General features: G+C 37.1%; 1 protein-coding gene across 14 annotated transcripts in view; it reads right to left on the bottom strand.

Moving 5' to 3' along the window:
• Positions 1 to 14,378, bottom strand: part of DTNB (dystrobrevin beta) — a 241,753-nt gene that overhangs the window by 171,299 nt on the left and 56,076 nt on the right. For all 14 annotated transcript variants that reach the window (XM_005213006.5, XM_059891335.1, XM_024998836.2 and 11 more), the window contains one exon: positions 597 to 682. In XM_005213006.5, the coding sequence (XP_005213063.1) occupies positions 597 to 682 (86 nt within the window). The remainder of the gene's footprint in view (positions 1 to 596; positions 683 to 14,378) is intronic.

The following is a 14,378-nucleotide window of genomic DNA, read 5'->3' as shown; positions in this document are numbered from 1 at the left end:
ATCACCTTCTAATAGTATCCACTGAACAGTACAATGCCAAAATTGAAAACAATAAGAAAAAAAAGGAACGATAGCTGAATAAGCAGGTTATTAATTTCTACATAACTACACTTGACTCTAAGGTACTAAAAAACAGTTTAATCACAAGGAATACCACCTGATAAAGCATGGAGTGATTAAGGGCTAAACTTGACCAAACCTAGTAAAAGTAATGAAATTTACTTTCTAACTAAAACTGACCAACATAATTAAATTCAAGCATAATTTTTAATAACATAGAAAACATTTTTAAAGCATACAGCTTCAAAAAGAATTTTTTAAATGTGAACGTTACTATTCTGAACCTTTTCAGTTTTCTTGCTTTAAACTAAAAAAAAAAAAAAAAAAAAACCCTAACAAATCAATTCAACCAACTTTTTCATCTGACCAGTAGGTGGCATAATTTGAATATTCTGAGCCAGTAGCTGCAAAGAAAATGATATGGTAGTAAGAAAAAACAAAAACGTTCAATAGATAATCATCCAAAATTCTAAAAACATTCATTTAAAAGTCCTCATTTGAAAATACAATCTTTCAAATAATATAAAAATACTTACATCTCAATTTGTCCAGCATTTTTCCACCACACATGGTTGCTAACATAGCTTTAACTGAAAATACCGTCAACTTGCCTCGGCCCTCACTGCAAAATAAATTATATTAGAAATAATTGCTATCTGGAATCACAAAAGCAATCAAATGTATCACTAAATATCAAGCAACCAGTAAATTGATTCCTGCACTTATGCTACAATATTACCACATTTAGAAACCTTGTATTCTTGTTTTTCCTTTATAGAATTAAGGCTTCACATATGCTATGTGAAAATTGTTCAAACTAGTTTATTTAGAAATGAGTTCAGAAACACCCTGTAAAACAACTTCTATTGGATTTGTAGGCAAAAGCCAAATGGATGGAACTTGAAATGAATATCCCGCCACCTTAATCTATTAAATCCCAGCTGAAGTGTTCGAGTATTCAAACCTGAGGCCCCACCTGGTTTGAACAGTGATTCAAAAATGTGTCCTCCCACCAGGATATTATAACAACAATTTATTTCTCTGTACTAAGGAAACAGGATGCATATTGCTATAAAGATTTTATACAGTACATTTATCTCTATTTGTTTTTCTGGAACAGCCTTTACGTTACCACGTATTTATTCTAAGAAGCTCATCTGAGACGTTTGTGTCTCGTCTTCTCCTATCACCAATGTGAGAAAAGTGAAGGAGAAGGGAGAGTGACATGAACTCTTCTGCAGGAACTAGAAAGATGAAATGTAGAACGTGAGTGATCTACTCTAAGTAAGGCTGTACACCACCTGCGCGACCAGGACAATATCAGCAAGGCCCCAACCCCTGCGGCCACTGCTTCAACCATTCAATTACGCCCTGGTTTCAGAGAAGATAAAAACTTCACTATCTCGATTTTTAGGTCATATATATAAAATGACAAATATAATGGGCTTTTGCATTAATTTTTTTTAAAGTTTACTTAAGAACAGCATCTTCTTCTTCTTTTTTGGCCACACCATAAAACATGTGGGATTTTAGTTCTGCAACCAGGAATAAAACCTATGCTTCCTGCCCTGGGGGATGTAGTCTTAGCCACTGGGCCACCAGGGAAGTCCCATTTTTGTGTTAATTTTATGAAGCTTGTGCTTACAAAGTGTCATAGTAACTTAGAGTAAAATACCTTTGCAATAATGAGAACTGTATCATCTTGGTTTTGAAAATCATATGTCCGCCTATCATATTTACCAATTCTAATATACTGTCTCCTATTTTCCAAAACTTTTTGTATACAATAAGATCATACCTGGAAAAAAGGTAAAGGGTTGTGATAAGCCAGAAAATTCTCAGTGAAAATACTTCCAGGACACAAATGCTTGTTACCGTCTGATTTTAACTATTACATCTAATAAGATAAAACAGGAATTCTCTAAAACCAGCTAAAATTAGAATGAAAGTGAAGTCGCTCAGTCGTGTCTGACTCTTTGCAACCCCATGGACCGTAGCCTACCAGGCTCCTCCATCCATGGGATTTTCCAGGCAAGAATTCTGGAGGGGGTTGCCGTTTCCTTCTCCAGGGAATATTCTGGACCCAGGGATCGAACCTGGGTCTCCAACATTGTAGGCAGACGGGTTTTTTAAATATATAGTTCATCAGAATACAGATTGTGGTCCATGCCTTACACTGTACTTGGCAATATTATCATCTGGAAATAAGGAACATTCCCATGTCAAACATTCATTGCATTATACAAGCAACATAAGTGGCTAGAAAGAACATAAACTGGCTTAAAAGTGATAGATTTCTGATACAGAACTTCTAGAGTAGACATCTCTTTTTGGTTCCTGACCATCCAAATGCTGAGTCTACATCAACGTACACCCTACCTTATGCAACATGCATACTTCCCACTACCAAAGTACGAAGAAAGAAAGAAAAAAACAAAAGCATGTTTTCCCATCTTTCTTTGAAACTAAGACAGGGGCACATAACACAAGCTCCACTAATACGATGCATCTGCTCCAGACGTCAAATAGAAAACAACCTGCAGAAGAAAGAACCCAAGAATCCACCCAGCGAGGATGGCGACAGGAGGAGCAGTCACACGCAGCGTCTGAGAGCAGAGAGGGGCTGTCATATTGGCACCCACAGTCCATCATCTGTGGTGTCTGGAGCACAAGCAGCAATATCCATGCCCAGCTTGGTGGCAGAGGTGCTTCCTGAGACCACTTATGTGGTATGATTTGAGCTCTGTTCGTGGCAGTGTGGTCTTCAAGCCTACTTTCCCAACCTTAGAAAGCTGAGGGCTCACCCATATTCTTTTAATGAATTAGCCAGAGATGATTCCTACTGGTTACAACTAAGAACTCTGATGAACCTAGCCTCCATCGTGAAGGGGCTCAGAAAGATGACTGAAACAAAACATTCCAGAAGCTCAAAGCGAGAGTAAGCAAGCCTGATGGCCCGCAGAACAAGGATGGAAAGCAAGCGCTTCCCCACAGAAAAGTCGAGCTTTACTGCACAGCTGATGACATTTTTAAGGTAAATGTGCTCAAAACATTTTTTGCAGACACAGATTGCATGATGTAAGAATACCCAGGAAATTCCATAAGGGAAAGTAAAAATGAATCTCAGAAGAGATTTCCACAGAAATCAGGATTCTGATTACCTCTGGGGAGAGAGAGGAATTGTAACACAGAAAGGAGAAACAAGGGGTTCTTCCAGGGTGCTGACAACATCCTATTTCTTGGCCTCTGTAGTGTTTATATGGATATTTGCTTTAGACCAATTCATTAAACTGTACTTTGTTTTGGCTATTTTTCCATAGGTGTTTTCAATTTCTGAATAAAAACTTTAAAAAAATGAATCCTGGGAAAGTGAGGGTTACCATTATTGGACAAAACTAATGGTTTAAGAGAGAGAAAGATGAAAAGGAAATATACAGGCTAAAAAACATTTAAAACGTTTAATCTGCAATGCATAAAATTTTCCATAATGAGAATTTCCATAACAAAATGTAAAAAATAGTAAAAACCCCAAGGTTCTGGTCCAATCTTCAAATGTCTATTAATAGAAGACTGGCTATTAGGCTATAAAAGAATGAAAAAACATATGAAAGATAGAGAATTATATCCAAGATAGATTACTAAGTGAAAAAGCAAAGCAAGGCTTTGAACAAAATAATTGCTAGAACAAAATCTAGCAATTGTGTTAAAAAGGAGAGAGTAGAAACAATATTCTCATCTACCTGTATACATATAAATTGTCTGAAAGGATACTGAAAAATTACAGTTGCTTCTAGGGTCAAAAGCAAGCAGCCAAAGAAAAGCAATGAAAGAGTGGGCACTTTTCACTTTATAAATAATACATGTTTGTTCTAGAAGAGGAGGTTCTTAAGCCAATAAACTAAGCTTCCAACAAATGACACTAGGAAAAGAACAGCAAATTAAACCCAAAACAAGCAAAAGGAAAAAAATAATGAGTAAGAGCAAAAATCAGTGAAATTGAAAACTGAAAACCAATAAAGAAAATCAATGAAACCAAAAGGTGGTTCTCTGAATAAACCAGTAACACTGATAAACCTCTAGCCAGACTGACTAAGAAAAAGAGAGAACACACACATTACCAATATCAAAAATGAAAGAAGGGGTATTAGTAGAGACTCTCTAGCTATTACAGAAATAATAAGGAAATATTACAAAAACTTTATGTCCATAAATTCAACAACTTAGATGAACTGGACAATACAAGCCACTCCTTGAAAAACGCAAACTATTAAAGCTTACTCAAGAATAAATAAGTGGCCTGAATAGACCCATATCCATTATAGAAATCGAATCTGTATTTTTAAGCCTTCAAAAAAATAAAGCTCTTTATTCAGAGAGCTGGCAAATTCTAAACATTTAAAGAAGAAATAATTGTATTTCTACTCTCTTCCAGAGAGTAAAAAAGGACAGAACACATCCCAATTCTTTTATGAGGCCAGCATTCTTCTGATAACAAAAACGCTTAAATACATCATGACAAAAGAAAATATCAAGTCAGTATCTCTTGTGACCACAAATGCAAAACTTTCAACAAAATGTGAGCAAATTTAATTCAGCAATAAATAAAAATGAATTAAAAATCACAATCCAGGGGGCCTTATCCCCGTGATGTAACACTAGTTTGACATTTGAAAATCAATCAATGTAAAGAGAAAAGCCCTATGATCATCCAAATAGGTACAGATAATAATATTCAACATCCATTCCTGATAAATACTCTCAGAAAACCAGGGGGAAAAAAGCACTTTCTCAGTGGGCATCTTCAAAAAATAAACACTGCTAGTAACATCATACTTAATGATGAAAGATTAAGTGTTTTTTCCCTCAGATCAAAGACAAGTCAAGGATGACTGCTTTCACTGTTAGAATGCAATACCACATTAGAGAACCCAGGTGCTGAAATAAAGCAAGAAAAAATATAAATGCACAGAGATTGAAAGTTCAAAAATACAACTGCATCTTCTCCAGACAGTATGACCTTCTGTGTAAAAACTCCCAAAGAACCCGCCAAAAAAATGTATAGAACATACCAAAATACTATAATAAAGGACTTTTAGCAAGATTGCAGTATACAAGGCCAACATAGAAAATTCAAATTTCTATAAATTAGCAAAAGATAACTGGAAATAAAATAGCAAGAAAATATGAAAATGCAGATAATGTTTAAAAAATACATGTTCAAGATTTGTATGCTGAAAACTATAAATACTGATGAAAGAAATAAAAGAAAATGTAAACAGTTACACCACATTCATGAAACAAAAGACTCATTGCTTATTTTAAAATGTTAATTCTCCATAAACGGATCAGAATACTATTGTGATTCAATGTAATTCCAAATTCACCATAGAGATATTTTTTTAAAAATCAACAGGCTACTTCTTCATATTTCCTTAGCTTTCTCAGTCAGTTCAGTTCAGTCGCTCAGTCGTGTCCGAATCTTTGCAACTCCATAAATCACAGCATGCCAGGCCTCCCTGTCCATCACCAACTCCCGGAGTTCACCCAGATTCACATCCATCGAGTTAGTGATGCCATCCAGCCATCTCATCCTCTGTCGTCCCCTTCTCCTCCTGCCCCGAATCCCTCCCAGCATCAGAGTCTTTTCCAATAAGTCAACTCTTCGTATGAGGTGGCAAACTACTGGAGTTTCAGCTTTAGCATCATTTCTTCAAAAGAACACCCAGGGCTGATCTCCTTCAGAATGGACTGGTTGGATCACCTTGCAGTCCAAAGGACTCTCAAGAGTCTTCTCCATCACCACACTTCAAAAGCATCAATTCTTCGGTGCTCAGCTTTCTTCACAGTCCAACTCTCACATCCATACATGACCACAGGAAAAACCATAGCCTTGACTAGATGGACCTTTGTTGGCAAAGTAATGTTTCTGCTTTTCAATATGCTATCTAGGTTGGTCATAACTTTCCTTCCAAGGAGTAAGCATCTTTTAATTTCATGGCTGCAATCACCATCTGTAGTGATTTTGGAGCCCCCCAAAATAAAGTCTGACACTGTTTCCCCACCTATTTCCCATGAAGCGATGGGACCAGTTGCCATGATCTTCGTTTTCTCAATGTTGAGCTTTAAGCCAACTTTTTCACTTTCCCTTTCTTCAAGAGGCTTTTGAGTTCCTCTTCACTTTCTGCCATAAGGGTGGTGTCATCTGCATATCTGAGGTTATTGATATTTCTCCCAACAATCTTGATTCCAGCTTGTGCTTCTTCCAGCCCAGCATTTCTCATGATGTACTCTGCATATAAGTTAAATAAGCAGGGTGACAATATACAGCCTTGACGTACTCCTTTTCCTATTTGGAACCAGTCTGTTGCTCCATGTTCAGTTCTAACTGTTGCTTCCTGACGTGCATATAGTTTCTCAAGAGGCAGGTCAGGTGGTCTGGTATTCCCATCTCTTTCAAAACTTTCCACAGTTTATCTAAACCTATACAAATCCCAATAAGGCATGAGAATAAAGATACTATTCAGATGCCTAAAACCCACCATGTTCTTGGTACTTTCAAAAGGTTCTCATGTTATTTTAATATGCATCCAACCAGTATGGACCTAACAGAAGCAGAAGATATTAAGAAGAGGTGGCAAGAATACACAGAAGAACTGTACAAAAAAGAGCTTCATGACCCAGATAATCACAATGGTGTGATCACTTACCTACAGCCAGACATTCTGGAATGCAAACTCAAGTGGGCCTTAGGAAGCATCACTACGAACAAAGCTAGTAGAGGTGATGGAATTCCAGTTGAGCTATTTCAAATCCTAAAAGATGACGCTGTGAAAGTGTTGAACTCAATATGCCAGCAAATTTGGAAAACTCAGCAGTGGCCACAGGACTGGAAAAGGTCAGTTTTCATTCCAATCCCAAAGAAAGGCAATGCCAAAGAATGCTCAAACTACCACACAGTTGCACGCACCTCATACACTAGCAAAGTAACGCTCAAAATTCCCCAAGCCAGGCTTCAACAGTATGTGAACCATGAACTTCCAGATGTTCAAGCTGGATTTAGAAAAGGCAGAGACCAGAGATGAAAATGCCAACATCCACTGGATCATGGAAAAAGCAAGAAAGTTCCAGAAAAACATCTACTTCTGCTTTATTGACTATGCCAAAGCCTTTGACTGTGTGGATCACAACAAACTGTGGACAATTCTTAAAGAGATGGGAACACTCAACCACCTGACCTGCCTCCTGAGAATGTATGTTTGTGTGTCAGGAAGCAACAGTTAAAACTGGACATGGAACAACAGACTGGTTCCAAATTAGGAAGGAGTACGTCATGGCTGTATATTGTCACTGTGCTTATTTAACTTATATGCACAGTACACAATGATAAATGTTGGACTGGATGAAGCATGAACTGTGGAATCAAGATTGCCAGGAGAAATATCAATGACCTCAGATGTGCAGATGACACCACACTTACGGCAGAAAGTGAAAAAGAACTAAAGAGCCTTTTGATGAAAGTGAAACAGGAGAGTGAAAAATTTGACTAAAACTTAACATTCAGAAAACTAAGATCATGGCATCTGGTCCCATCACTTCATGGCAAATAGATGGGGAAACAATGGAAACAGTGAGAGACTTTATTTTGGGGGCTCCAAAATCACTGCACATGGTGACTGCAGCCATGAAATTTAAAGACGCTTGCTCCTTGGAAGGAAAGTTATGACTAACCTAGACAGCATATTAAAAAGCAGAGACATTACATTCCCAACAAAGGTCCATCTAGTCAAAGCTACGGTTTTTCCAGTGGTCATGTAAGGATGTGAGAGTTGGACTATAAAGAAAGCTGAGCGCCAAAGAATTGATGGTTTTGAACTATGGTGTTGGAGAAGACTCTTGAGAATCCCTTGGACTGTGAGGAGATCCAACCAGTCCATCCTAAAGGAGATCAGTCCTGGATGTTCATTGGAGGGACTGATGCTGAAGCTGAAACTCCAATACTTTGGCCATCTGATGCGAAGAGCTGCCTCATTTGAAAAGACCCTGATGCTGGGAATGATTGAAAGCAGGAGGAGAAGGGGATGACAGAGGATGAGATGGTTGGATGGCATCACTGACCTGATGGGCATGACTTGAGCAAGCTCCCGGAGTTGTTGATGGACAGGGAGCCCTAGTGTGCTGTAGTCCATGGTTTCACAAAGAGTTGGACATGACTGAACAATTGAACTGAACTGAAAGCTAAGAACTACCAACACAGAGCTTGTGATGCAATACAAAGACTTCAGCTTGTATTTCACAGGCAATGATAAATCAAAGGACATAATGAAAGACGAAAGAGAATTAATCATATTGTTTATGTATAACTTTTTCTGGCTCCAAATCTCATGTTCTTCCTTCAAAGTGACAAAATAATATCTATTCCTTGCCACAAAAACGAAAATAATGCCATCTATGCAGACAGACAGGAGAGTGTGGCAGAGCCCAGCATACTGAAAAGAGACCTGGGTCAAAATCAACTCTTAGTGAAGAAAGTACTCATCAGTAAATGCCATAAAACAGGTTTTAGTGGGTCTATGACATTTTTACTTCTAAAAATTATTGCAACAGAACTTAAACAGCACTTTTTCCTAATCTTCAAAATGCTTTAGAAATATTTATTTTCACAATAATTTGCATCCCTTATTCAAATATTCTTTAACTCAACTCTGTTGCAAATAATAGTCCTGGATTCAGAAAGTCTTGTATTCAAATACAGAATAGCAGCTATACTTCTCAACTGACCTGTATTCTTTTCCACTCTGGTTATTACTGGTCTCAACAGCTCGCTTCAGATCAAGCAGGCTGTATTCTTTAGAACTCTGCATTCGAATGGGTATATCTTTCCTGTTCTCCTTTGCTTTTTGCATATCTTCTTTTCACAGCCTTTATGTTTAAGAACCTGTTTATAAGCACGTAACTGTGTATCCTGGGAATGGTAGGGGTGGGGTCAAATTATGAATCTCCCCCACTTATAATGCTTACCATCACTTACAACTTTAGGTTCACAGTTTGAACTACCAAAAGATTTATTCACTCTTCAAAAGGAAGTATTACTATAAGCAAGTTAATAAATGATATATTTAAATATACTTTATAAATACTTAATAAAGAGACATATAAAAATCTAAGCATAAAAGCATGAAGAAATACTTATCCAATAAAATAAATGCAGGGGTAGTCTCACAATTCTTCCTCAAATCACGTTATTTTTACTTTTCTCAAAAAGAAAAAAAGCTCCCTCCTCTCAACTATTTGCTTTGTGGCCAAACTTTAGCATTTACTCCTTTGCTCTGAATGCTTTTCTTGGCATTGAAATCTCTTGGCCTACTTTAAGCCTAACAACTTCCTGTAACTGCCCCCAAACCCAGCAAAGGGAAGGTGTCGCTTTTACTTGTGCAATATTTGGTTAGAGCTCTGCATTTTTCCTCTGCAATTAGAGGCAGTGGAGAGAAGTCGCACTCACTTAGCAGCCTAATCCCTTACGACTCTGTCCTCTATCTGACTGATTCCTTCTTCTTGGAAAAATCTCATTCTTGATCCTTCCCACCAGACATCTGAATTTAATCCATACACCCCAGTCAAGTTACATTTAAAACTGAACAGTCCCCTGCCCTTAGCATATAACCTCACCAACATCCACGTTTTCAGTACTTCCAAAGTCAAGTCCAAGTTCATACTAGGATCAGTTCTCTTCAGACAAGATCTGGAAAGATTTTTAACCTGGTTTCATCACCCAAAAAATGTGACTCATTTAATATCTGGCCTAGCTGGAAAGTTGATTAATAGGTCAATACTTAAGGTATAACACAATTCATACTGAATATGAACCCCTATAGAAAGATGCTAAAATGAAAGGTGGAACAGGTAATATGTGTTAAGGATGACAGGAGAGAGGAAACGTGTTATTTTAACCCCACCCACAGAGAATCCCTCTGGGGAACAGCCCCCACCAATAAGGAACATGATGACTCTCGTTCTCAGACTTCCCTGGATGATTCAGCTCCACAGACCAATCATTTTTACAGTCTGACAATAAACCATGCACGTGACTTCTAAAAAGAGTTCTTATCCGACACTGAGACAACACCGCGATGAGCTCTGCGCCAAGCTAAGCAGACAGTGAGTCACTGAATAAACACTTACGTTTTAACATGCAGGTACCTTGAGAAGTCTCTGCACTCCTCACCTGTGCCTTTTGCATGGGAATTTGCTCATTTCAGTTTAGTAAAGTCTCAAATTTTTGGATACTTAAACTAACCCAAGTTGAATGGTTGTCGATAGCTTTGCACTATCTAATAAGAGTTTGTTATTCAAATTAATACTTTCAAGAACAGGACTATGGGGAGCACTTTTTACTTAAGAAAACAAGCTGTTTTTACATCTTTGGCAAACAACTGTAAATGCTGCCAACCATAAATTAGTATTCTTGCATAAAAATAGACTTCTACTTCAGAAACACTATTACCCGTCCAATTATCACATGTAGCTAACTAAGAGTAATAATAGCATTTCTCCTGGATTTTCAAAAACTCATATTTTTCCAATTAATCTTCATTTACAAAACTTCACTGTGAATGTATTATGCAATAATCAACAGCAAATCAAGAATCTATTTGCAAATGTCAAAGAGCTTAATCAAGTAAAATCAACACAGAGTATTATTCAAATTTATCACAATCAGAATGCCTGTTAATTTTCATTTCAATCCTACAAATATTTATTAAGAATCCAGCATTGCAGAAATAAAAGGTAGAATCTCTGCTCTCAAGGACTTTTAATCGTATTTGTATAATTACAAAGCAGTTGACAGCATTATACAGTTGAAACTCAAAATAATGATCTAGACAAGCATGACAAGTCCTCATAGGGATGAAAATGGAATTGCTGATAACAGGGAAGACTATAGGGTGGGAAAAACCAGGGGTGGGGAGGGGGTGGTGGGCAGAAGACCAACCAAAATGCATAGAGAGAAGAAATGAGAATGCCATATCAGAAAACTGAATAGTGCCTCAAGGAGCTTAATTAGAGGTTGGTGTGAGTACGGAATTAAGGACTGATAGTGTAGGGCTTGCCAGGTGGCATGGTGGTAAGGAATCTGCCTGCCAATGCAGGAGACACAAGAGATGCGGGTTCGATCCCTGGGTCAGGAAGATCCCCTGGAGAAAGAAATGGCAACCCATGCCAGTATTCTTGCTTGGAAAGTGCCATGGACAGAGGAACCTGGTGGGCTATAGTTCATGGGGCGCAAAGAGTCAGACATGACTGAACGGCTGAGCACATACACATACGGCATCAGACCTGAGGAGTACAAACTTCATTGAAAAACCAGATGAATCTTTGAGTGTTTCCAAGGTGGGAGGTTACATGATGAAAATAGTGTCTTCATCAGATTACTTTAGAGGTGAGTTTTGAATGGACTGGAGAAGTTCCTCTGTTATTTCCGCTCTCCTTACTTTCAGAGGTAAAACAAAGGCAAGGAAAAAGCAACCCTCGGAAAAAGTATTCCTCTTGCCTTTTCTTAAAAAAAAAAAAAAAAAAGATGAAAAGGAAAAAATAAAATAAAGACCAAAATAACAACTTCTCCCCTCACAATTTTTTTATCTGAATTTTTTTTTTTAGCTAATGGTCAAGCCTTTTGCAGGTCTGCATATCCTGAAATCAGAGTACTGTCTGAAAATTTGCACAAATACTTGTATTCTCTTGGGAGACAACAAAAGCTTTAAAATTTAAAGAGCAAGGAAGTGATGGGTAGAGAAACAAATGAACTTCAAAGCAATTCTGTCACCAAGCACTTAGACTAGGGCTCAGTGAACTGGCTTCAGGGGTCACACTACCCATCACATCACACAATGCAAACCATCCACAGCAATATCCTACAGGGCAGAGAGTGCTGTGTGGACACACGGGCTCCACTCCTCCTCTGCCACCAAAGCGACTGTTCTCCATTTTGCAACAGGTTGTCCCTTAGGATTTCACCTTTATAAAACATTCAAAAGCCCAGCTCGTTCTTCACCATCCCCTGGAAATTTCCTGAAAAAGCTATGGTCAGATCTTCTAAGAATTAGAAGAATTAACTAACCTTAGCTTTTCTAGGAGCTAAATAGGCTACTATCGAGGGCATAAAAAGCTTCCCATCCAGCACTAATTCTTTATTTTTACTTGGCTTTTCCCTGTCATCCTGAATCCATCAAAGAACAGGCAGAGGTATCAGTAAATACTGTACATAAATAAATGAAATGTTTGTGTCTCCCAGGAAACTGTACCTTTGTTTAAAAATCACTAATGGGGAAGACCATAACCTAATAATATCCTTTTTCAGCAATGTCCATTCCATAAACATGCTAGGCACATTCAGAACTTAAGGAATACATTTGTTTTTATTTAAAGTGAACTAGTTCGGTTTTGCTTTTTTTAAATTTTATATTGCTTCATTTTCTTGCATCCAGTATTAAAAGGAAACTTTGGAGACTTTTAATGTATCCAAATTAAACTGCTAAAACAAGATTTTAAAATGATTTTCAGCCATATTTCCAAACTACACAGAAATGTTTTTCCTATAAAATTCATCATAAATTAGATGTATCAAAGTCTTTAGCCTAAAGGAATCTTCAGATTGCTCAAATTTAAAAGAGTATTTTCTATAGTTATGTTAGATGGTAAACAATAACCCTGGGCCTTTCACTGATATGTTTAGTAGATATGCTTTGAAGATTTTATCCAAGCCTAGTTTCATTAGATATATGATTTTTTTAACAGGTTTGTTCCATTAAAGGTGGAATTTCACTATATCTCGTTTTGGTGAAGGTCACCGACTCATTTACAAAACAAATCTTGATTTAAAAAAATAGGAGGGAAGATAAGGTTCAATAGGTAAAGTGTAAAGGAATTTCTTAGGAAGTCATTATAAAACATTTTTCCTTCTTACAGAGGAAAACATAGAATACAATAATTATCCAAGAAGAATCTCCTATCAGGTTTAAACTATAAAAGTTTAGACCATCAATTCAAAATGAGGTAAGTCTTCTAGAAAATAATCTATCAGAAATCACAATGACTCTGAACTTCCCTGGCAGTCTAGTGGTTAAGACTTCGCGTTCTACTGCAGGGACTGTGAGTTTGATCACTGGTCAGTAAGCTAAGATCCCACATGCCTCATAATCAAAAAAAAAGAAAACACCCAAAACATAAAATAGAAGCAATATTGTAACAAATTCAATAAAGACTTCAAAAATGGTCCATATTAAAAAAATCTTTAAAAAAAAAAGAAAAGAAACCATTATGGTTCAATCAATAGCTGGTACCAGGCCTCCCCCTAAAGCAGCATGATTACAAAAAGAGGCCCATAAACATATATCTAAATACTAAAACTATCAATCAAACCAATAGATTACTCATTAAAATATGCTATATCTCTGTACAATGACTAATATACCTTCAAAATGACCTGGAAAGTCAAATTCACCATCTGGGATTCAGACACTTGATGCTCCCACATTGGGAGAATCTGGTCCCCTTTTCCTGCCACCTCCAGCACACCCCATACTTTGAAAAACCATATATGCATGTGGACACTCCAGCCTACATGTCCACAATTTGCCCACATCTACTGCAAATATCCAACCCAAGACGATTCCTTGGATTCAAGGGTACAACTATCTTAAAAAAAAAAAAAATCAACAAGACAACTTACATCAGTTTCAAAAGTATAAGTATTAGAGCAAATGGACTGGGAATTTTTAAATAAACCTAATAAATATGTTAAAGAGACATATGAAAATATATTTTCAGGGAAATGCAAATAAAAATCATAATGGGATATCATCTCTCATCTGTTGGAATGGCTATTGTCAAAAATAGTAAATAAGAAGTGCTGATGAGGATGCAGAGAAAATGAAACTCTTGTATGCTGCTGGTGGGAATGTGAACAGGTACAGCCACTATGGAAAACAGTATGGAAGTTCCTCAAAAATTTAGACATAGAACTACCACATGATCCAGAAATTCTACTTCTGGGAGTTTATTGGAAGAAAATAAAAACACTAACTCAAAAAGATATATGCACCTATCTGTTCACTGAACCATTATTTACAACAGCCAAGACATGGAAGCAATCTAGGAGTCAATCAGTATATGAACAGAATAAAGAAAATACGGTGTATATGTATGTATATAAATATATATACAAAGACATACATATACACATACATACATACACAATGAAATATTAGTCATAAAAAAAGGTAATCTTGCATTTGCAATATGGATGGACGTTGAGGGCAGTA

Source organism: Bos taurus, chromosome 11 (genome assembly GCF_002263795.3).
Source record: "Bos taurus isolate L1 Dominette 01449 registration number 42190680 breed Hereford chromosome 11, ARS-UCD2.0, whole genome shotgun sequence".
Taxonomy (NCBI): Eukaryota; Metazoa; Chordata; class Mammalia; order Artiodactyla; family Bovidae; genus Bos; species Bos taurus.
This window is presented reverse-complemented; position numbering and strand designations above follow the sequence as displayed.